At 38.6% G+C, this 26,010-nt stretch overlaps 1 protein-coding gene across 4 annotated transcripts in view; it reads right to left on the reverse strand.

Moving 5' to 3' along the window:
- The window catches only part of LOC126278384 (oxysterol-binding protein-related protein 3-like), a 277,416-nt gene that overhangs the window by 56,250 nt on the left and 195,156 nt on the right, over window positions 1–26,010 (reverse strand). For all 4 annotated transcript variants that reach the window (XM_049978472.1, XM_049978475.1, XM_049978473.1 and 1 more), the window contains 2 exons: window positions 16,071–16,283; window positions 7,967–8,084 (listed from right to left, as the gene is read on the reverse strand). In XM_049978472.1, coding sequence (XP_049834429.1) covers window positions 7,967–8,084; window positions 16,071–16,283 — 331 coding nt within the window. The remainder of the gene's footprint in view (window positions 1–7,966; window positions 8,085–16,070; window positions 16,284–26,010) is intronic.

A 26,010-nucleotide genomic window follows, 5' to 3' on the forward strand; every position in this document is an offset into this window, starting at 1 on the left:
GAAATGAGACACTTAAAGTAGTAAAGGAGTTTTGCTATTTAGGAAGTAAAATAACTGATGATGGTCGAAGTAGAGAGGATATAAAATGTAGACTGGCAATGGCAAGGAAAGCGTTTCTGAAGAAGAGAAATTTGTTAACATCGAATATAGATTTATGTATCAGGAAGTCGTTTCTGAAAGTATTTGTTTGGAGTGTAGCCATGTATGGAAGTGAAACATGGACGATAACTAGTTTGGACAAGAAGAGAATAGAAGCTTTCGAAATGTGGTGCTACAGAAGAATACTGAAGATAAGGTGGATAGATCACGTAACTAATGAGGAGGTATTGAATAGGATTGGGGAGAAGAGAAGTTTGTGGCACAACTTGACTAGAAGAAGGGATCGGTTGGTAGGACATATTTTGAGGCACCAAGGGATCACAAATTTAGCATTGGAGGGCAGCGTGGAGGGTAAAAATCGTAGAGGGAGACCGAGGGATGAGTACACTAAGCAGATTCAGAAGGATGTAGGTTGCAGTAGGTACTGGGAGATGAAGCAGCTTGCACAGGATAGAGTAGCATGGAGAGCTGCATCAAACCAGTCTCAGGACTGAAGACAACAACAACAACATGGATTTTCTTTTTGCCAGATTGTCATGATGTAATTGAGGGCCACACTGAAAAGCAAAGGGGACAATCCATCATCTTGTCTGAGTACTGTTTTTATTGTTAAAGCTTTCGACACTTCTCCTCTAAAGTTAACCTGTGAATTCGTTTTAGTTAAAGTTAGCTGAATGAGTCTTACCAGTTTGGGATGGAGGCCATATGATCTAAGAATTTTTAGAATTGTGGGTCTATGAACACTATCATATGCTTTTTCAAAATCTATGAATGAGATGAATAACTATTTGTTTCTGTATGGTCGAAATCCTCCTTGATATTCTCCAAGTTGTGGTTCCAGAATGTTTTTGATCCCATTGTAAATTATACGGGAGAAAATTTTGTATACGCAGTCCACTAGGTTTATTCCTCTGTACTTATCTGGGTTGGTTCTATCTCCTTTTTTAAATAATGGATGTCCAGTGCTCTGGAATTTTCTCTGTGATCTACAGTTCAATTATATGTTGGTGGAGATTTATGGCCACAGGTTTTCCAGCATTCTTCCAGATTTCTGCAAAAACATGGTCTTCACCACATGCCTTGCAATTTTTTAGTTTCTCACTGATATTTGGAGGATCTATTAGGTCTGTGGTGGTTAAAATAGGCGCTTCAGTGTCTGCTTGAAATATTTCCAGTGGGTCATCACTATTTAAAAGTTTGTTGAAAATCCCTGCAAGGATATCTGCATTTTCTTGATTACTATGCGCCAACTTTCCTGACTTATCTCTCAGCATCAATGTTGGGGACTCTTACTTTTTAAGATGTCTCCCAAAGGTTTTGTAATAATCTCTTGACTGTTTCTTCTGGAAGTTCTCTCCCCTCTTTTCTACAATATTTTTAAGATGTTTGCGACTCAATGCCCCTTTATGTAGTGAGTAGCAATCTATCCTTTCCATACTATTGTTAAATAATTAGGAGTATGAGAAGAAAAAATAAATTCACCATGGCATTTTAAAAATTAGTGAAAAAATAAATTATTTCCATAAAAAGTTTTTTAATATAACACGTTTTTAAAATGGACTAAAAAGTATGAAATAATTTCTCCAGGCTCTGTGCAAATTCCCAACTCCATACAGATAGTCCTGCAAATTTGCGCTTGTGAATTTTTAATAGCTAAAACAATAATTTTAAAATTTTAAAAGAAAATGGTAGGGAGCAAGCAACTGGTAATTGAGACACAAATATTGTAGTGATTCGAGAATTTCTGAGTAAATTCCAGACCCACTCAGCCTTCTACCGTCTCAAACACATGATATTCTGGATATGAGTGTGGGATGGTAGAATCCTACCTTCTGTGCGTCAGATGTTTGTGTGTGCAGATTTAAAATCAGTTGCGGAAAGAAAGTAGACACTGCGGTCGGACGGTACCGACAAGTACCTGTTGGGCAATCCATAAATGTTTTAGTGAGTGTGTCAAGAAGAACCAAGGAGTTTATATGCAGCTCTGTGCTTATTGTGTCACTGACTATCATTAAAACAAGAACAGTTGAAAAAGTAGACAACCTTGTTAGAGGTAACACTCATTTTAAGATTCATGTTACAAAATGTCATGGTATCTAAGTCAACTTTCGTTTAACAGTAACTCAATTTGTTTCTAACGTCCAACTGTAAGAGAGACTTGGAGGAAGTTACACATTCATGTGGTAAGTGAAATTTTTATTGTGTATGGAGGTCAAATACATTGTTAGTTGCCGAAAAGTAAAGTTTGTATGTCTACTTATTTCATAAGTAGAAAGAGTCTAAAAATTCCTGTACCTATCATTATTCGATGGAGAAGAAGTCAAGAAGCCGGCTATTCAGTAAAGAAGAGTGGCTGCAAATTCCAAGTAAGTCATCTTGTGAAGAAGTGGAAGGTAGTTTGGGGGAATAAGCCAATACAACCCAGATCCACACTCACACTTTAAGCCGTCAGAATGATAGAATGTCGTGACCTGTGTGAAAAGACCGAGAAAACAGAAATTTTAAGTCAAAAACAAGAGAGGAATCTGTTATGTTATGTCATAGCAACCAAACATAATAAGACAAGGGAATTACTCCGAGACATTGGAATATGTTCAAGTATCCAATGGAGTGAAATTTAAATGGAAAAACATTGAAAAAATGAAAAATTCACAATGATAAAAATAGTAAAGAAGATTCAATATATTTGTCTAATAACAAGTATGCATGGTATGCTTCAGCTAAGAAGATCCAGTGCGGGGAGTATACAGCTCTCACATAATTTGCGGGGACACAGATGCGGAAACCAACACACATCTGACGCTGCCGGCACCAGCTGCTGTTTACCGGTGCTGACCTGCCTCCACATCTGCTCATCAACGCAACGAGAATTCTACACCGGGTAAACGTGAAACAAAACTTGATTACTTTAGTACAAATTGGTGCAAGATACTGTAGAGTGAACTTTTATTGTGTAATTATCACATTTAAAGGTAGTATTATATGCTTACAAGAGCGAGGCATATAAAAGTGTGGAAAATATACAACAGGTTGGGGAAACTCAAGACCCTGCTATGGTCATGAAAATTGGCAAAGAAGTGCCTGACTGAGCTGAGTTGATAAATTTAATCAAAGCTCAAAGTCTGAAGTTAAAGTCTTAAGTTAAACTCATTAAGTTCACAATTAAACACCCAGAGTTTAGATTAGATTAGATTTACTTTCATTCCAATTGATCCGTCGTGAGGAGGTCCTCCAGGATGTGGAACATGTCAGAAAAACAACAATACATGGTAAATATTTACAACTAAAACAAATAAGGTAATGTACCATTCCACATGTCCCAAGTGGAATGATCATCATTTTTAATGAACACTATATGAAGAGTCATTTTACAAATACTACAGTACTGAATTTAAAATTAAAAAGTTTTATTTTTATTTTTTATAAGGTAATAAACATGTAATACAACTACTATAACACTTATTTACAATGAACACATTACTGCACTGAAAAGGTGCAGACGTTATATACAAATCAGTTGGTTTTACTGAGAAATTCATCAAAGGAGTAGAAGGAGTTGGCCACCAATAAATCCTTTAGGCTTCTCTTAAAGTGAATTTCATTGGTTGTTAAGCTTTTTATGGCTGCTGGCAAGTTACTGAAATGTGTGCTCCTGAATAATGCACACCTTTTTGTACAAGACTAAGTGACTTTAAATCCATGAGAAGATTATTCTTATTTCTAGTATTGATTCCATGAATTGAGCTGTTGGTTTGAAAAAGTGATATATTTTTAATAACAAATTTCATTAAGGAATAAATATATTGGGAAGCAGTAGTTAGTATCCCTAGTTCCCTAAACAGGTTTCTATAGGATGTTCTTGAGTTCACACCACATATAACTCTTACTGCACGTTTTTGTGCCCGGAAAACTTTAGCTTGGCTTGATGAATTCCCCCAAAAAATAATCCCATATAACATTATGGAATGAAAGTAAGCATAGTATGCCAGCTTTTTCATATTTATATCCCCTATGTCTGACAAAATTTGCATTGCAAACAGAGATATGTTAATACACTTCAGCAGTTCTGTGGTGTGCTCCTCCCAGTTCAATTTATTATCTAGTTGTAATCCCAAGAATTTAACACTGTCCACTTCTTCTATCTTCTTGTCATCGTATGTTAGACATATACTCGTGGGACACCGCTTACAAGTTCTGAACTGCGTGTAGTGTGTTTTTCCAACGTTTAGTGACAAGGAATTGGCTAGGAACCAGTGATTAATGTCCACAAATATTGTATTAGCTGATCTTTCTAAGACTACACTTGATTTGCTATTTATTGCAATTTTTGTATCATTGGCAAACAAAACGAACTTGGCATCTGGTAATGTTACTGATGAAAAGTCATTTATATACACAAGAAAAAGTAAGGGCCCCAAAATGGAAACTTGTGAAGCTTTAAATGCTCAGAGTGTGACTCTCAGTAAAGAACTATACTTAGTACATTCTCAATCAAATGCTCAGAGTGAAACTCTAAATTCCACCAACTGCGACATAATCGCGTGTACAAACAGTGATCCAATACTGTAAAATGCTTTTTTATTCCAGTCTCTGACATAATCGCATGTACAAACAGTGATCCAATACTGTAAAATGCTTTTTATTCCAGTCTCTGATCACAAATTAGTTCTTTAGACAATGACCGATTTCAGTCTGTAATGACCATCTTCAGATCTAATATATATATATAAATATGTACATCTAGTAAGCAGTGTGTCTTTTAACATAAAACAGCAATAAGTATCACAATATACTGTCATGCACCAGGGAAATGTACAGATAAATTATGGTATAACGTACCTTTTTTTACACCATGTCCTAAAGTGATACAGCCATAATGGCATCATCAAAACATATAAATATAATGAGCATAGCATCGTCACATAGGTTTAAAGTATGGTGTAGAATAGGCCACATCGTCCACATAGTGATTATTGACAACTAGCTACTGAAGTACAGTAGCATCCAGAAACCTGTTTACCTACACCCTCCGTAGATGTCGCTACTGTGGGCTTACTTAGATGTTGTCATCATTTACGCAAAAACATAATCTGATAAAAACACGTTAGATAAAATGCATGTAGCAGACTTATTAAAATTGATGACTATCATAGAAACCAATTGTGATACATTAAAAGATGAATGCAGTTACCCATGTAAAATTATTAAAAGAAAATATACAAAGAGTATAGGTCTGAGCCCTTATTTTTTTATGGTGAATTTACGGTCAACAATTAATAAAGCGTAATACATTGCCTATGGCAACCTATAAATTACTTATGAAAGATAAAATGTCTATATGACAGCTGAAAAAGTGACAGATCAATGAACAGCGCCCTCTGTTGGGTCGGTCGCTAGGATCTTATGTAGGTGCGCACTGATCGTAAGAACTTAACCAATAGAGGGCTTTACATACATAGTGACATGTCTGACACAGAAAACTTTTAAACAACATATAAGCATTCAATACATAAAATTATATAGTTTGGCTATAAGAAAGGTCATGGTATCTAAGCCAACTTTCTTTTAACAGTAGCTCAATTTGTTTCCAACGTCTGTATGAGAGACTCGCAGGAAGTTACATATTCATGTGGAATGTGAAATTTTTATTGTGTATGGAGGTCGAATACACCATTAGTTGATGAAAAGTACAGGTAATTTGCCTACTTATTTCATAAGTAGAAAAGTCTAAAAATTCCTGTACCTAGGGTTATTCAACAGTGAAGAAGTCAAGAGGGTTTTCAGCAGCCAGCTATTCAGTAAAGAAGAGTGGCTGAAAATTCCAAGGAAGTCATCTCGTAAAGAAGTGGATGGTTGTTTGGGGGAATAAGCTGATACAACCCAGATCCATACTCACACTTTAAGTTGTCAGAACATTACAATAGTCCACCAACATCACAAACACTTTTATTGCACTCCACATGTGAACTGTGATGAGATTTTGCTCAACGACTACACTCTATATCTCTTACTATTATCTATTTCATTTGTCCCATATTTTTGTTTCAAATTTTACAAGTACTGTCCTAGCTATTAAAAATTCACATGCACACATTTTTAAGACTATCTCTATGAGGCTAAAATAAATTATTTTATACTTTCAGTCCATTTAAAAAATTTGTTATATTCAAAAGCTTTTTGATTAAATAAATATTTTCTGCTTTTTAGTCTTGTGTGTGAAATGTTTCAATCAGTTTCAAGCATTTTGATGAGATTACAACAAAGATGTGGTATATTTCAGAATAATTTTAGTTTCTCTTCACTTGTGTCAACGAATAAGCATTTCTTGTAAAAAGACTGTGAAAGTAAAGATTAGAGATTTGAGCTAACATGGAGGCTCACCAGTAATCATTCTTACTGTGAAACATTCGCAACTGGGAAAGGAAATGGGGGTACAAGCAGAGGTACACAAAGACTCTCCACCACACGACACAATAAAATGAGTTAATATTGCAGTGTCATCCAGGTTTGAGTAATGCTGAAAGTTTAAAGCCTCTATCTCATTGGGAAGTTAGTTTGAAATAAATAGCAAAATTTGTATAAAATAGACAGACTGACAAGGAAGCAACCTAGCTGAAATTATTAAAAAATGAAAGAATTTATGTGATTTTACTTTTTTGTTGACTGCCCTATTCCCAGAACTGACTTGTACAAAATCTTTTTGTCCTACAGTGCAGGAGCCACCTAGAGTCTGAAATAACAAGAAATCTAATCTAAAGAAAGTAGCAAATCATTGTATATTTCACAAAATCTGAAAACCAATAACAGCAATTATATTAAAAATGCATCCAACTAGATACAATATCAGAAACAGACAAAATAAAGCAAATCAGTAAATTTAAATAGCTTTGAGAAACAATATAATGAGGTAGATTTGAAAAGTTTTCAGTAGATGTAAGGCTTAATGAAATTGAAATGGCATGTAGCTTACTTAAAAATATCTATAACAAGAACTGCATACCTATAAAAACTAAGCTAAAATACTACACCACAGTGCTAAGATGAGACTGTTCATATCCCCATGAATGATAAATGATAAACTACAAAATGGACAGAATTGAGGCACCTGAAAAATGAATTATTAACAAAATGAGTGCAATAGAAACTATATATGGTTGGAAAATGAGCAATGAGGAGTTCTACTAAAACGTGCAGAGAATATCAGACTAGCAAAGAGAAGGTGATTCTTCTTTGTACACCTCTAGTGAATTGATGAATGGGTTAACAAAACAATATTCCCATTTTTGTGGAAAAAAGTCAACATTGGCATGAATTGCAGGAATAAAAAAAGAAATAGAAAGAATTGGAACTAAAAAAAAGGAACTTTTTTAAAGAATGAAGCACTCAATTTAGAAGGCTTTCAAAGCAGAATAAATAAGAACTCAGGAACAATATGGATAGAAATGTAAGGACATCATGCAAAGAAGATGGAGTCTTGGAAAAATAGAATATGACATAAAAAGAAGAGAAATTGAAGTTACGTGATCTTAGTTGGTCAATACAATGATAAAGAGGCAAAAGAAGTAAAAAGCGCAACTCTCAATTTGCAACTGTCTTTCGAAGCTGGGAAGAGTGTAATCTGCTTCTATTATTTCCCTTTTTGCAAACAGACATACCACTACATTTCTCTTAAAGTGATAGCACATCATATTTCAGAAGAAATCTAAGAACATAAATCATCAACTAAGTTGGATGACTACAACAGTACAATCATCACCACCAGCAACTGCTGACAATATTAACACTAATTCCTTGCCTTAAAACACAATTTTTATGTACATCAGAAATGTTCATTACAGTACTATATGGAAATAATGATTGACAGTACCTGTTGGCTGGAATTCCATTGATTTGCCCCAAAACTTTGTTTTTATTCGTGCATCTTGCCAAAAAATAAAATTTCTGGATTCTGCGTAACACACACTTATTGGAGGATGATGGCTAACCTAAACAAATTGCATACAACAATAAGAATTTCATTTCAGCATCATCATATTTATTAGGGTGACAGTGGATATGTGGAAAGTATCACCTCTTCCAGTCTTCTAATCTGATAAAGTTCTGTGTTTTTTTTTTTTTTTTTTTTTTTTTTTTTTTTTAATACAACTGCTTTTCACTACTGTCAGACTGGATTAAACTGTACATACTGTTTAATTATTATTAAGAAAATTTTATCATTGCTACTGAACTTAATTATTCCATATAACTGAGAAAAAAAGAAATGGAAAGGACTGGGAAAATAATGATGTTTATCCAGTACTGCATACTTAATCCTTCAAGTGCTGTCGACTCTTTAGCATGCAGTGTTGTGCCATTCTACATATGCTACAAATGTTTTTAAGTACTGCAGTATGTCTGTATCTCACAGGGCGAAAGGCATACTACATTGTCCCTTGACACGCATACAGATGTATCAATTCAGTACCAGTTTGAAGAAATCCACAGATATTGACCAGTGGGAAGTATGTACAGAGCCATTTGCTGTAGAATCTCTGAACTATTTCACTATCCACTACTGTTTTCCTTGCAACTGAAAATGTCGTATGCCTCTAGGCTCTAACAACTTCCAGTAACATTGTACTTTTGATCTGGAACATTTCTGCTCATGTTATTTGCCAACGTCAAAACTGCTAAAAAAGTGGATATAGAAATTATCCTTGTGTATCTCAGCATTACCTGCCTGATCACAAAATAATATGCGCAAAATCATATCAACTTTATTGTCAGTTAAGTACCCTGCAGGTAGCAGGTGCCTGCCTATAAAGCTCTCCCACTACTATGTTTGGTGACTGGCAAATGTAGTTTTTCAATAATCCTGAGTTTAATTTGCGAGAAATTGTGTTTTGTTTCCTTTACCCCTCCATGAAACTAAAATAAGTTGTGCCTTCCCTCTACCAGCTCATATATGTGGTACACTCTTGCACAATGGTGCAAGCATATTTACATGCACTGCTTGGGCATCCCTCGCGTGTTATGGATGAGTCTAGACGTGATGCCACTCAGGTACGGTGACCCGTCAACACACAAAGCTAAGCTGTATTTCTGCCTGATTTCTCAGTAGTTGCTCCTTAGGAGTATGTATTAAGAGTTTTTCTGTGCATTTGATGTTGCTGTCCCATGTTCATGTTTCTGATTTAGTTTAATTTCAATTATTACACTTCAGAATTGGAATCAGAATACTGCAACAAGATCAATGTTCATTTATAATTTGTTAAAAAAAAATGAAACAATGCAGATGAACAGAGGAAGGAACCCTAGAAATATTAAAAGTAACAGTGATAGATTTTTTTGTACTGACAATTGTCTTGACACTTTTACATGATTCTGAAGTACCAGCCCTCAATTTTGTTCATAAGCATGTATAACAAAAACTTACATTGTCCCTACAATAGATGTAACTGGTAGTTATTCAGAATCTAAACATATGGGAAACATCTGGAAAAGGAATATGGCTCAGTTGCAGAACGAAAAAAAAATATTTGCATCCAGTTAAGCATCTGACAATTTGGCTTCGGAGCATACATATTACCTAGACAGTAATTCAGAGTTTACGTCATCAGTCACAACATTTCTAATGTGAGAACAGATAACATTTACAATTAATCAAACCAATCTATTTTATTTATACATCATGGTAAATATGCAAGAGCCAGAAAATTGTCAGAGTTCAAAGGTGAAAGATACAGGATTTAAAAATTTTTTATTTCTTCAATGCTATTTCCCTTCTTCAGGTCTGAGTCAAGAAACTATAAATTAGCTAATGTTATAAAGCAAGAGTACATGTGGACACTATAGTTTTCAGTCATACTATGTTCCAAGATGATTGACAACTCTGCCACTATCAGTGAAAAAAATCATGAACATTATTGATAATCACCACCATGAGGCATCCACAGTGCTTTGTAACCAAATCAAATCTCCAACCTGTATTCAAGAGGCCCATTATGTTCCAAACAGTTTCTTCCATCCAGTGTGGCTGAGATAAAGTCTTTTGTGCTGTACAGTTTTGTTTTTGTTTTGGCACATCCTTTTTTTAAAAAAAAAAAAAAAAAAAAAAAAGGAAGAATATAGGGGCAACAGCAACAGAGCCCAGGATTATGCAGAAAACTAGTGGTCATGAGGTTCTGTTTGGAACAGAGACAAACTCTAAATTGACAAATTGTTTTCAGCCTCAGACTTGTTTCTCCAATATCACAAGTGCATTTGGTGCAATTGGTAAGAACGGACACAACATAAAAAAAAAGAAATAAAGTTCTGTTTATGACTTCTGATGTGCTTTTTGGATCAAACACTTTGATACAAGAGAAGTGCTGATGTTGATTGCCTGTAATGTCAAAAATTGTTACAGAGTACAATTCCAGTATGAAAAGCAATATGTGACATACTTCTGGTATCAGACAGATTAGGACATAAGACAGAGATGGAATAAAACATTTGTTTTACACAGTCTTGACCAGTGAATTTTAATTTAATACATTCTAAGATGAAGTATTTCAGTAACAGTATTCCTAAAGTGATGTGTGCAATTTTAAAGCTTTGTGCATTAGCAGTGTGTTGCCATCTGCAATAGTGCACTGTGAGAGAGCGATACTGTGAACTTCCAATACAGCATGCCATGGGTGAGTACCTGTTTAAACCCTCCAGCACTACACATGTACTCAGTTATCATGTTATTACTGCTTGCATATATTTGCATTGCCTTATTGTGTACAGTGTAAGTTATGGTGATTGGCGTACATGTGACAGTCTAATAAAGTTGTACTGGGGCTGTTCTTTGCACGGTTTTCAGGCTCTGGTTGATTGTCTGTTACACCTACAATGTCTGACAGTGCTACTGATGAGTTTTTAAACCGGTTGGTTGATCAACAGGCGGGAGGGGGGGGGGGGGGGGGTTCTTACTGCAGCATTGCAGCATCTCAGTCAACAGTAGGAGGCATTAGCAACAGCTCAACACAATCAAACCCAGTTATTGCAAATGGTTGCCTCTGTTTTGACCGTTTCAAGTCTGTCTCAATCTACATCACCTGCTGTGTTGCCTCTTGTACCTCCTATTATGCCTGTCACTATCACAGTAATTTATCCTCAACCATTCCCAGCTTATGATGAGTCTGTCGAAGAATGGGAAGCCTATGAAAAACAGTTGTGGCAGCATTTTCATGCTTTTGATTTGTCCGACATTTACCTTATGACGTGCTTTCTATTTGCCTTTGTTATCGTCTCACATGTATCAACTCCTCTGCCAACTGATCCCCCTGCAGGATCCGTCTTCACTTTCTTATGATAGGCTATCAGAGACTGTGGTCGTGTGTGTGTGTGTGTGTGTGTGTGTGTGTGTGTCTGTGTTTTGTCTATTTTTGACAGAAGCATTGCTGGCCAAAAGCTAACTTTCTGACAGTCTTTTATTATGCCTTTCTGCAACTCACCATCTCTGCTATATGATGAAATTCACATTTTGTGTGTTACCTGGGCCTTGTCTTTTTGCTTATTTTACCTTCCTACTGTCTTCAGTATTTTGTTATCAAGAACACTTAATGCATTACAGAGTACCCCAATTATATTACAAAGAAATAATGCTGTGACGATGGGCCATGAGCCCTATTTGGTGGCTCAGCTGGCACAGCACTTACCCACAAAAGGCAAAGGTCCTGGGTTCGAGTCTCGGGCCGGCAGACAGTATTAATCTGCCTGGAAGCTTCATATCAGTGCAAACTCTGCTCCAGAGTGAAAATTTCATTCTCTAATTTCAACTTGTTTATATAATGTAGAAGTACGTTTAGAAACTTTCTGTTGAACTAACATACCTTACCTACAAGAACACCTTCAGTGAATAAAGTACCTATGCATAACAAAATATATTTTATGTAAATACGATTTCATTCATCACATTCATTAGATCCCATCAAGAAGAATTTTCAAGCATTTGGAATGAGTTTTGGTATATATTAAAATGTGGCAAAGGCATCACAGAAACCTTATCTATATATTGTATTAACAATAATCTACTGCTGATCTCCTTCATGCTTTTCTCATTATGCCATCTAAATTTTATCAAGCAAATTAACATGAAAGCTCCTAGTTTGAAAAAAGCTGTGGCATCTTCGGTTTTGCTATATAGCTGTTGTTTACTTTAGAAGTATACATCAAACTATTGGAGTAAAGCTTATAAAGAAATGAACAGGGTGAGTGATTTGTGAACAGGATAGTACAGACTTATCTGTGGGTGTCTAGAAAGCATATTTAAAAAAAACTGTTGTATTTTAACTGCAGTCAACATGTGTTTGTAATATGCTTTCGCACTTCTGTATAAGCTGGTGTGTCTAAGACCATTTTGTAAAATGGACAGACTCTCTTTCCCCCTCCTACGACATTTTATTGCAATGACAACAATTTGTGTACAGCAAACACTTTATCGTGGCAATTCCTTTTTAAGTCTAAACTAACGAGGGCTAATTCCTGTGACAGCTCTCATAATCTTGATGTTCCTCGACTAGTTGGTGGTGGTTAGTCAACGCTAATGTTGTATTTTTTCTAATCTCAGGGCAAGGTAATAGTCAATTTTCTTTGGGAGAAGACAGCACAAATTTCTGGCCTTAAAATGTGTTGCAAAACAGGGTTCATAGTGTTGCTGTTGTTGCGGTCTTCAGTCCTGAGACTGGTTTGATGCAGCTCTCCATGCTACTCTGTCCTGTTCAAGCTGCTTCATCTCCTAGTACGTACTGCAGCCTACATCCTTCTGAATCTGCTTAGTGTATTCATCTCTAGGTCTCCCTCTATGATTTTTACCCTCCACGATGCCCTCCAATACTAAATTAGTGATCCATTGATGCCTCAGAACATGTCCTACCAACTGATCCCTTCTTCTAGTCAAGTTGTGCCACAAACTCCTCTTCTCCCCAATTCTATTCAATACCTCCTCATTAGTTATGTGATCTACCCATCTAATATTCAGCATTCTTCCGTAGCACCACATTTCGAAAGCTTCTATTCTCTTCTTGTTCAAATTATTTATCATCCATGTTTCACTTCCATACATGGCTACACTCCATACAAATACTTTCAGAAAAGACTTCCTGACACTTAAATCTATACTCGATGTTAACAAATTACTCTTCTTCAGAAACGCTTTCCTTGCCATTGCCAGTCTACATTTTATATCCTCTCTACTTCGAGCATCATCAGTTATTTTGCTCCCCAAATAGCAAAACTCCTTTACTACTTTAAGTGTCTCATTTCCTAATCTAATTCCCTCAGCATCACCTGATTTAATTCGACTACATTCCATTAACCTCATTTTGCTTTTGTTGATTTTCATCTTATACCCTCCTTTCAAGACACTATCCATTCTCTTCAACTGCTCTTCTAAGTCCTTTGCTGTATCGAACAGAATTACAATGTCATCTGCGAACCTCAAAGTTTTTATTTCTTCTCCATGGATTTTAAGACCTACTCTGAATTTTTCTTTTGTGTCCTTTATTGCTTGATCAATATACAGATTGCACAACATTGGGGACAGGCTACAACCCTGTCTCACTCCCTTCCCAACCACTGCTTCCTTTCGTGCCCCTCGACTCTTATAACTGCCATCTGGTTTCTGTACAACTTCAGAATTTGAAAGAGAGTATTCCCGTCAACATTGTCAAAAGCTTTCCCTAAGCCTACAAATGGTATAAATGTAGGTTTGCCTTTTCTTAATGTAGCTTCTAAGATAAGTCGTAAGGTCAGTATTGCCTCACGTGTTCCAACATTTCTACGGAATCCAAACTGATCTTCCCCAAGGTCGGCTTCTACCTGTTTTTCCAATCATCTGTAAAGAATTCGTGTTAGTATTTTGCAGCCATGACTTATTAAACTGATAGATCGGTAATTTTCACATCTGTCAACACCTGCTTTCTTTGGGATTGGAAGTATTACATTCTTCTTGAGGTCTGAGGTTATTTCGCCTGTCTCATACATTTTGCTCACCAGATGGTAGAGTTTTGTCAGGACTGGCTCTCCCAAGGCTGTCAGTAGTTCTAATGGAATGTTGTCTACTCCCGGGGTCTTGTTTCGACTTGGGTTTTTCAGTGCTCTGTCAAACTCTTCACACAGTATCATATCTCCCATTTCATCTTCATCTACAGCCTCTTCCATTTCCATAATATTGCCCTGAAGTCCATCACCCTTGTATAGACACTCTATATAGTCCTTCCACCTTTCTGCTTTCCCTTCCTTGCTTAGAACTAGGTTTCCATATGAGCTCTTGATATTCATGCAAGTGGTTCTCTTTTCTCCAGAGGTCTCCTTAATTTTCCTGTGGCAGTATCTCTCTTACCCCTAGTGAGATAAGCCTCTACATCCTTACATTTGTCCTCTACCCATGCCTGCTTAGCCATTTTGCACTTCCTGTCGATCTCATTTTTGAGATGTTTGTATTCCTTTTTGCCTGCTTCATTTACTGCATTTTTATATTTTCGGCTTTCATCAATTAAATTCAATATTTCTTCTGTCACCCAAGGATTTCTACTAGCCCTCATCTTTTAACGTACTTTATCCTCTGCTGCCTTCACTACTTCATCCCTCAAAGCTACCCATTTTTCTTCTACTGTATTTCTTTCCCCCATTCTTGTCAATTGTTCCCTTATGCTGTCCCTGAAACTCTGTACAACCTCTGGTTTAGTCAATTTATTCAGGTCCCATCATAGTATAACTGAATATTTTGTAGTATATTGGTCTCTCTAACTTTGATGGATTAATCAATCGATACAGTTGATCATCATTAAGTAAGTCCTGTTAAAATCAATTTTACATTCTTGCAAGTAAATTAATTTCATGTGAAAAGCCATTTTTGTGAGTTATCATAAAGTCAGTGTTCATTAATGATGGCAGCAAAGATCCTATGCCTATGTTAATTTTTTATTTGATTTTATTTTTAAAAAATTGATTATTTCCAAACTGGACTGTGTAATGTAGTCATAAAAAAAGTCCTCACAGTTTAAGCTTTGAATTAATTTCAGTCTACTGAAACTCCCTATTTGCTTCCCTGAATTCACTTAAAAAATAATTACCATTTCTTTTTAATAATAAACAGGTAGTTACTTTCAGACAAAATGGAAGGTACTTCTGAATTTTTCACAGTAGGTGTTCACACAAGCTAAAACAATACTGACAATGTGAGACAAGATAAGCCAAGACAAAATGACAAATTGAGATAGAGACACTATTGTCTCTACTGTTTATAGACTTATACAAAACGAAAGATGATGTAACTATAACTACGTATGCCTAGAAGTTTTTAGTACACTACTTATGCTTTTGAAATGGTTATCCTTACATAATTCACAATTATTCAAAAAAATTGTAATGAAATTATTTAAAATCATTGCTTATTGGCCATATAAGAGTGGCTTCAGACAGAAGTGGGAGAAAACTGGTGCAGGGAGAATAAAGCATGCCCTGCCACCTGGGCAGCTGAGGAAAGCAGAACTGACACACTTTGATAGTAATCTCAAATTCCTTCTATTGTTGTGTGAGCTGTATTCGAAGCCTACAATGGACCTGGAATGGACTTCTCATCGATTTCAAAACAAGGAAAGAAAAAAACCAGTAATTAATAGGACAAAGTAAAGTGGAGTACACAAAGCATTCTGTAAAGGCTACCACAATTACTTGATAAAGTTGACAGTGTTGTAAATGAGGCAGCATATGTCTCAACTGTGTCATCTTACACAACAGAAGTTCAAAACACAGCCCCACCCTCAAACTAAAACTGCCAAGTTAAAGTGTGTGTGCATTGGTAGCAGCTGTAAAAGTCATAAGACAAAGATAAGAATGCAGTGTTTTAAACGGCTAATACTGCTAGTAGCAGTATGAGCAAGATGATAGAAGTGCATTCTAAATAACTAATGCTTAGAATGCTAGAGAAACCCAAACAGCAGTCTTAAGTATGTACATACCTGTTCAGCAATGAATCTAAAGCCTTTATCTTCTCTAATACATTCATACGTTTCCCCTAGCAGAGGATTAAATGGTTTGCTGCCAGCACGAAAATATGATGAACCATAGCTTGACACAGCAAATGCTGCTACATATACCATACGCTCATATGGATCATCAAGTTCAGCAGCCTTGTCTAGAAGTTCACTATATTCCAGTTCTTCACACATTCTCTGAAAAGATTTTAAAATTATTTCAAATGCTAAGTGCATGTTCATTAATTATTGAAAACCCTGAAAATATAATCAAACATTTTATTTTCATATGGATCATCAAGTTCAGCAGCCTTGTCTAGAAGTTCACTATATTCCAGTTCTTCAAACATTCTCTGAAAAGATTTTAAAATTATTGAAAATACTAAGTGCACATTCATTAATTATTAAAAATCCTGAAAATATAATCAAACATTTTAGTCACATATGCCAAGAAAACTGAGTGTCATAAGAAACTCTGAACCGATTTACAAGTTTTTACTCACAGTGATCGCAATACAACTAAAACAAGACTTACATAATATTTAGTTAATTTTGTCCATCACATGGGATGTGTGAAAGGACACTGTGCTAGAGTACTTTGGAGCAACTCACATCACTGCTCACTGAAAAGTATTGAAGCATGTTTAATTAGACTCTCTTTTTGTCTTATGGTAAAGTATAAAAAGGTAAATTCACTGGAGGCAATTGTAAAATTATGAGGAGACAAAATTTCAGTACTGTCAACAGACATTTTTTTAAAAAAAAAAGCTTTACCCAGATTTTGGTACTTTTTGTTCTTTCTTCAGGCATGAAATACTGACACCTAGGCCCACCTCATTTGAGAACGAGGCGTGAAGGAGGCTGTTGATGGAAAAAGACTTCCACTCTTCCAATTTTTCAAATTCCGTAGGGTCACATTTTCTCATTATAAGCAAAAGGAAGTTTATTTCAAAACCAAAGCAGTTCCTTTCCAATTACACTGGTGTCCAAAATTAAAGCAACACACAGTAAAGTAGAAACAATCTAAAGAACACAGAACATAAACAACTGCAACATGCATAATGATAAGACAAAAATGTCCATTGCTTTTTCTAACTTAATGAATTTGCACACACATTCTGACAACTGGTTAATGCATGTCTGGCTGTAATATAGGCCTGACAATGACAGGGTATGCTGTGACTGATGTTATGAGTCTTATATTGAGGCAATTACGTCCATTCTTCCTGCAGAGATGATTGCAAATATTGGAGAGTGGTTGGTGGATGCTGGCATGATGCAACCTGTATCCCTAGCACATACCAGGCTTACTCTATGGGATTCAAATTGCGAGAGTGAGCAGGCCATGCTATGTTTGCAATATCTTCTGTTTCCAAGAAAACATCAACCACCTGTGCTCTATGAGATCGAGTATTATCGTCAATCAATACGAAGTCTGGGCCCACACCACCTCACAACAATCACGCATGAGGTCTCAAGATCTTGTCGCAATACCTGACAGTAGTTAAACCTTTCCAGTTTACCAGTACAATTTTGTGTTTTGACTGGTTAACTTAATTTCAGCCCATGCCATTAAGGATCATCCTCGATATCAGTCACTTTCCACAATGTTTGGATTCTGAAATCATATTCCACATTCCCTACAGGTGCGAATGCATTGAGAATCACTCTCCAGACCATATCAGGACTCATCTGCAGAAAGAACATTGGCCCACAGTTCAACCGTCCAGGAGGCTTGTTGATGACTCCACTCTAGACGTTCCCTTCTGTGAAGACGCATCATAGGTATACACACAGAAGGTCTCTGACAATAAAGGCTACTCTGCTGAAGCCTTCCGTACACCGTTTGTCTCAATGCAACACACCAGTAGATGCTGCGAGGTCAGATGCCAGTTGCCGTGCAGTACTAAGGCGGATCCATCATACCCTTACCGCCACATAACGATCCTCTCCTTTTGATATCACATGTGGTTGGCATGCCCTGGTCTTCGGTATACTGTTTTGGTCTCTATAAATAGTTGCCACATCCAAGAAACAACAGAACAATTCACACTAAGCCTTCGGACCACATCAGTTTGCAACTGTCCTGCTTCCATTCTTCTTATAGCTCTCCATCACATAGAGTCTGGCAGGCATCTTCTTTGTGCCATACTGCACCATCTGTGACTTGCATACACAGCAACTGTGCATGTGGGACTACCTGGCAAGCACTACCACATTTGACAGGTGCCTTGCCATCATCATTGATGTGGTTGCCATTGTCTGGAGTGCCATCTTCCATGAGGAACATGCCTGTACGGACATTTGTTGACATTTTGTGTGATTACTGTGAATCAGACACAACACAGGTAAATAGCAGTTCGTTGCTTTAATTTTGGATGCCAGTGTGTGAATCCGCTGTGGTAGCTCAGAGGCCGTGCAGGCGAATGCCACGCAAAGGTTCCAAGTTCAATTCCCGGTCTAGTTGAAGATTTTTTTCACTCGAGGATTGGGTGTTGTTGTGTCCCCATCATTTCATCATAATCAACAGGCAAGTTTGTGGAAGGGGCTTCAAATAAGAATACGTCCATGAGGCACTTAAACACCCCAAAAAGGGACTCCTGGCCAAATATGCCATACACAATATGCAAATTTCATTTCATTCTCAATTCTGAATTTGCTCCATGTTTAGGAGCACACACACATATGTGTGTGTGTGTGTGTGTGTGTGTGTGTGTGTGTGTGTGTGTGTGTCATGCACGACAGATGTAGGGAAACAATGTTAAAGATATATACAGAAAAAATATGAAAAACTGACAGCATACTGCAGAATTGTTAATACAGTCAATCACTGTGCTAAGCTAGGCAATTTATCAAATGCTTTTCAATCTAAAAACTAAACATTACAATCACATTGACACGACCCTCAATGTACAAAATAGCCAACCACATTACATTACAAAATTCTTGTAAGATCTGATTACAGTTTATGAAGACAACTATATCTCTCTAGTTCCCACGGACATTTTCATTTGTCACCCTATCCAGTAACACATGAGTCAGAAATATTGTTTCTACACTTTCCACTCTTATGGTCTGTTGTTTTGACAGTGTAGTACCCACTCCCTAAAATACTATTGGCACTGTCATTACTTCGTGCAATTGTAGAATCATCTCCTGGGTAGTATTCTGAAAGATTCCCTTGATTGTATCATACAGAACCTGCAATTTTTGTACTTCTGAAGTGATATAATGACAGGGCATATATGTAACATTGAAACCTCAACATAAGAATTCTATGTTTTCTACTGTTTTGTTGATGGTAACTAGAACTCAATGGAGGCTGATAAACTAGAAGCCATAACGTGTGGGAAGTGCTTGATGACAAAGGGAAGGTGCCTAGAACAAGAATGGACTGGGAATTGTTTAATTCTCTGTGGTATCAGTGGTGGTGGTGGTGGTGGTGGTGGTGGTGGTGGTGGCGGTGGCAAATGAAGACGAATTTTGAGTATGCGGAGTAAACTATCAATAAATGCAGTTGAGGTATTATTGTGATCGATTTCATGCAGAAGACAAGGTTCTCACTCACAAACTCACAACATTTTGTTGTGAACCATAAAAAACTCGAACAGAAATTGTGTTGGTGACCAACATTATACAGAAGGTAACAAAATGTAATTAAATTAAATCTTTTTCAAACCAAAGCAGTGAGTATGTAGGATTTCAAGTGATCATAAATTAGCAATAACTAGAGTGAAAATAGACTCTAAGCTAAAAGACGATGCTGCCAAAGTCATCGGGCAAGAAATCAAATATATAGATAACAAACAATGTTTCAGGCATGACGAGAGCAAACGAAAATCTAAAATTGAATAACACAGCTATAAACAGAACATAAGATACTCTTCAAGCAAACGGCAGTAGAAATGTATCAAATACACTGAATTAAAACTATTCCGAAATGTCTTTAACAGAATGTGAAATAATACCATGGGAACTTGGTAAGAGAAACAACCAAAAACAAGCAACATGAAGAAAAAAAAAGAAAATTATGCTAGGCAATTGACAAATATCACCAGTTAAGATGGCAAATGGTGCATACCTGACTACAGAGAGAAAGTTCTACAAGCATACCAAGATTTATTAAAGATTTCCACAGTTCAAGAGATGCACACAGTTAATCAAAATAATGAAATTGTAGCTGCAATGGCAAATAAGTAATACAGAGCTACTTAAGCTATGCAGGCAAGAAAGGAGCTCAGCAGTGACAGAATTTCAATAGAAATGATCAAACCTGGCTGCATGCAGAATGACAACAAGCCAGTGTCATATTCAGCTTAAATAATAAGCACTGGTTGCCTTTTTGTTGACTAACTACACTACCAGCTTGGGCTACGTGTGGTGTTTCACTCTGGTTGGATTTCTCATAGCAGTATGAAGGCCTTTGGGTTCATTTACAGACTTGCAGTATTTCAGTCTGTCTTCTTTGTTTAACCATTGCTACCCAGAAGCTCATGTCATGTGCCGAACTCTCAAATTGTACCTAAAAATTATTGTAACTAGTGTTTTTGACCAAATAAAGGGAACGGAAGCACTGCTCCAACAGTCATGCCAGGTTCTACGTATCCGAGGTGACGAATCGCACGACTGATGGCAAGTGCTTTGAATCTCTCAAATCTAGGAGGGATGACATCAACAGGCGAAATTCCAGAATAAACGACACAAACAATGGTTCACCACACCAGCAACTGATTACTTTGATACGGCAACAGCAAATGCCACATCAATCACCAGCCTTGGCACTGGCTGTGCCTCCATTCCCCTCTTTCCAAGATGGCAAGGGCAACTGGAATGAGCGCTTCCAATGGTTATGGCACAACTTTGCAGCTTTAAAAACTAAGGGTCCAGAACTTCAAAACACTCTCTTTTTGTCCTGATCCTATTAAAATATTTTGTTTGCTTCATAAGCTCCACCCATTAGACGACCTGGAAGACTCATTTTTTAAGAGTACGTGAACTGCTGTCAGATTACCATAAACTCAAGACCCATACAATATTTTTTTCTTCCAAATCATACCAGAAACGGATTATGGAACTAAAGGCTTAAGTTGGCACTGTACCTTCGAATGTACAAATTAGACATGTAAAAATTCCCACACATTTCTACTGATAAGAAAATGTGTTTTTCAAAATCTATGTATGTTCACACACAGGCTTTACAAAATTCAGACCTTTCTTCAGAATGAGTCCGCAACATCTTACAAAGTTTTGAATTTGTACAGGAAACCCAACAACAATGGCAAAACTGTTCTATAGTTTCCTAATTGGCTTCAGTAGTGGTTGACAAATAACCAGCTCACTCAGCAAAACTGGAGCTCACAGTATGTGTTGTTAACAGGAAATAATCCTAACCCCAGCAAGACTTGCATTAGCATGCTCAATCAATCTCTTGGGAAGATGGCTCAAAATCGGTCATATTCATTTTATTCTGGCGTTGTTTTTACATTAAGCTTCAGCACATGGCAATTGCCATCCTGTTCAGACTGTTTCTGACTCCACCCTTACCACCGATGCCCCAGGTGTGATGAACAGTGGTTTCCCCGTCGGAATCATGGCAACATAGTATCTGCAATTTCTCCCTATGTGGAATGACTGCAAGTGACCAGAAGCAGGATTCAGTAAATAAACTCAAAATCATCATAAACCTAAACGATTAATGGAAAATATCATATAAAGATGTGAAACAAATACTAACAAAGAGATAAAGGGGCTAGCCAGTACTTACCTCAGCTCAGTACAGCCGATAGATCACAAAAAACAGAACCAAAATTTTTTTACATTCCTAGCTTTCGGAACAAATGTTCCTTCATCAGGAAGGAGAGAGGGGAAAGAAAGGGAAGAAGGGAAAGTGGACTCAGTTACTCACAACCCAGGTTATGAAGCAACAGGGAAAGGAAAACAGGGAGGGTAGCAAGGATGGAGGTATGGTTGTCAGAGGGAAGCCAAAGAATATCTGCTTTTTGTGATCTATTGGCTGTACTGAGCTGAGGTAAGTACTGGCCAGCCCCTCTATGTCTTTGTTAGTAATCATCATAAACCCTGAGACAGCTTCACCACTGCAGTTATCATCTAAAATGAAAATTTTTGACAACCTGATAGTGTTTTGAAGCTGATATAGGGCTGCAGCTTTGATGATAAATACGAACTCTTCAAATGGAGGATATATACAAATGTGTGCCACGGTGAATGATCTTTAGTGTTATTAGTTCCCTTGTACCAAAAAATATTTCCTGTCCAACTGTATTTAATCAGTCTAGCTTAGCCGTCAATGAGACATAATGGTTCCCTTCCAAGCCATCAACAAACTCTGCAAATGTATTTCGGAGCTGTTGTCTACAGGGCTAGGCTGTGCCTCTCGAATAGAGGCAAAGATACAACTCCAACCCCTGGCGCAGTGTCCCTTATGCACTGGCATGTCCTTCACCACACACTCCGCATGAGGACATTAAAAAACAGCTTTACCACTTCTAACAAAAACAAGTGATCACATCTAGCTCATCTACTTTGTGGGTTCCCCCTTTTGTGGTGGTACACAAACCAAATGGCTGCCTCAGACAGTGTGAATTTAACTCACAGGTGGTGGCTGACACCTATCCGATTTCATACTCTGACCTTTTTTTTTTCAAAATTAAACAGTGATTAACTTTACTCTAATGCCAATCTGTAGGAGGTATACTTACAACTACTTGCATCTGGACTCTAAAAGACTTACCAAGCAGGAAAGCGCCGGCAGACAGGCACATGAACAAATCACACAAACACATACACAGAATTACTAGCTTTCGCAACCGATGGTTGCTTCTTCAGGAAGGAGAGGGAAAGACGAAAGGGTGTGGGTTTTAAGGGAGAGGGTAAGGAGTCATTCCAATCCCGGGAGCGGAAAGACTTCCCTTAGGGGGAAAAAAAGGACAGGTGTACACTCGCGCACACACACACACACATGCACACATATCCATCCGCACATACACAGACAGAAGCAGACATATTTAGGCAAAGAGTAAGGGCAGAGATGTCAGTCAAGGCGGAAGTACAGAGGCAAAGAAGTTGTTGAAAGACAGGTGAGGTATGAGCGGCGGCAACTTGAAATTAGCGGAGGTTGAGGCCTGGCGGATATCGAGAAGAGAGGATAAACTGAAGGGCGAGTTCCCATCTCCGGAGTTCGGATAGGTTGGTGTTGGTGGGAAGTATCCAGATAACTCGGACGGTGTAACACTGTGCCAAGATGTGCTGGCCGTGCATCAAGGCATGTTTAGCCACAGTGTGATCCGCATTACCAACAAACACTGTCTGCCTGTGTCCATTCATGCAAATGGACAGTTTGTTGCTGGTCATTCCCACATAGAAAGCGTCACAGTGCAGGCAGGTCAGTTGGTAAATCACGTGGGTGCTTTCACACGTGGCTCTCCCTTTGATCGTGTACACCTTCCGGGTTACAGGACTGGAGTAGGTGGTGGTGGGAGGGTGCACAGGACAGGTTTTACACCGGGGGCAGTTGCAAGGGAAGGAGCCAGAGGGTAGGGAAGGTGGTTTGGGGATTTCATAGGGATGAACCAAGAGGTTACGAAGGTTAGGTGGACGGCGGAAAGACACTCTTGGTGGAGTGGGGAGGATTTCATGAAGGATTGATCTCATTTCGGGGCAGGATTTTAGGAAGTCGTATCCCTGCTGGAGAGCCACATTCAAGGTCTGATCCAGTCCCGGGAAGTATTCTGTCACAAGTGGGGCACTTTTGGGGTTCTTCTGTGAGAGGTTCTGAGTTTGAGGGGATGAGGAAGTGGCTCTGGTCATCTGCTTCTGTACCAGGTTGGGAGGGTAGTTGCGGGATGCGAAAGCTGTTTTCAGGTTGTTGGTGTAATGGTTCAGGGATTCAGGACTGGAGCAGATTCGTTTGCCACGAAGGCCTAGGCTGTAGGGAAGGGACCGTTTGATATGGAATGGGTGGCAGCTGTCATAATGGAGGTACTGTTGCTTGTTGGTGGGTTTGATGTGGACAGATGTGTGCAGCTGGCCATTGGACAGATGGAGGTCAACGTCTAGGAAAGTGGCATGGGATTTGGAGTAGGACCAGGTGAATCTGATGGAACCAAAGGAGTTGAGGTTGGAGAGGAAATTCTGGAGTTGTTCTTCACTGTGAGTCCAGATCATGAAGATGTCATCTATAAATCTGTACCAAACTTTGGGTTGGCAGGCTTGGGTAACCAAGAAGGCTTCCTCTAAGCGACCCATAAATAGGTTGGCATACGAGGGGGCCATCCTGGTACGCATGGCTGTTCCCTTTAATTGTTGGTATGTCTGGCCTTCAAAAGTGAAGAAGTTGTGGGTCAGGATGAAGCTGGCTAAGGTGACGAGGAAAGAGGTTTTAGGTAGGGTGGCAGGTGATCGGCGTGAAAGGAAGTGCTCCATTGCAGCGAGGCCCTGGACGTGCAGGATATTCGTGTATAGGGAAGTGGCATCAATGGTTACAAGGATGGTTTCCGGGGGTAACAGACTGGGTACGGATTCCAGGCATTCGAGAAACTGGTTGGTGTCTTTGATGAAGGATGGGAGACTGCATGTAATGGGTTGAAGGTGTTGATCTATGTAGGCAGAGATACGTTCTGTGGGGGCTTGGTAACCAGCTACAATGGGGCGGCCAGGATGTTTGGGTTTGTGAATTTTAGGAAGTAGGTAGAAGGTAGGAGTGCGAGGTGTCAGTGGGGTGAGGAGTTTGATGGAGTCAGGTGAAAGGTTTTGTAGGGGGCCTAAGGTTCTGAGGATTCCTTGAAGCTCCGCCTGGACATCAGGAATGGGATTACCTTGGCAAACTTTGTATGTAGAGTTGTCTGAAAGCTGACACAGTCCCTCAGCCACATACTCCCGACGATCAAGTACCATGGTCGTGGAACCCTTGTCAGCCGGAAGAATGATGATGGATCGGTTAGCTTTCAGATCACGGATAGCCTGGGCTTCGGCTGTGGTGATGTTGGGAGTAGGATTAAGGTTTTTCAAGAATGATTGAGAGGCAAGGCTGGAAGTGAGAAATTCCTGGAAGGTTTGGAGAGGGTGATTTTGAGGAAGAGGAGGTGGGTCCCGCTGTGATGGAGGACGGAACTGTTGCAGGCAGGGTTCAATTTGGATAGTGTCTTGGGGAGTTGGATCATTAGGAGTGGGATCAGGATTGTTTTTCTTCGTGGCAAAGTGATATTTCCAGCAGAGACTACGAGTGTAGGACAGTAAATCTTTGACAAGGGCAGTTTGGTTGAACCTGGGAGTGCGGCGGAAGGTGAGGCCTTTGGAAAGGACAGAGGTTTCGGATTGGGAGAGGGGTTTGGAGGAAAGGTTAACTACTGAATTGGGGTGTTGTGGTTCCAGATTGTGTTGACTAGAATTTTGAGGTGTTGGGGGGAGTGGAGCAGGAAGTGGGAGATTGAGTAGATGGGAGAGACTGGGTCTGTGTGCAATGAGAGGAGGTTGAGGTTTGTTGGAAAGGTTGTGGAGGGTGAGCGAGTTGCCTTTCCGGAGGTGGGAAACCAGGAGATTGGATAGTTTTTTGAGGTGGAGGGTGGCATGTTGTTCTAATTTGCGGTTGGCCTGTAGGAGGATGCTATGTACAGCCGGTGTGGATGTGGGAGAGGAAAGATTGAGGACTTTGATTTGGGATAGGAGTTGACGGGTGTGTTCATTGGCCGAGTCGATGTATAGGTGAAGGATTAGGCGGGTGAGGGCTATGGATTGTGCTGTTTGGAACTGGTATAAGGACTGATGGAAAGAAGGATTGCAGCCAGAGATGGGAACTTTAAGTGTGAGGCCTTTGGGAGTAATGCCAAATGTCAGACAAGCCTGAGTAAATAAAATATGGGAGCGTAATCTGGCTAGGGTGAAGGCATGTTTGCGGAGGGAATGTAAA

Source organism: Schistocerca gregaria, chromosome 6, assembly GCF_023897955.1.
Source record: "Schistocerca gregaria isolate iqSchGreg1 chromosome 6, iqSchGreg1.2, whole genome shotgun sequence".
NCBI classification, from domain to species: Eukaryota; Metazoa; Arthropoda; class Insecta; order Orthoptera; family Acrididae; genus Schistocerca; species Schistocerca gregaria.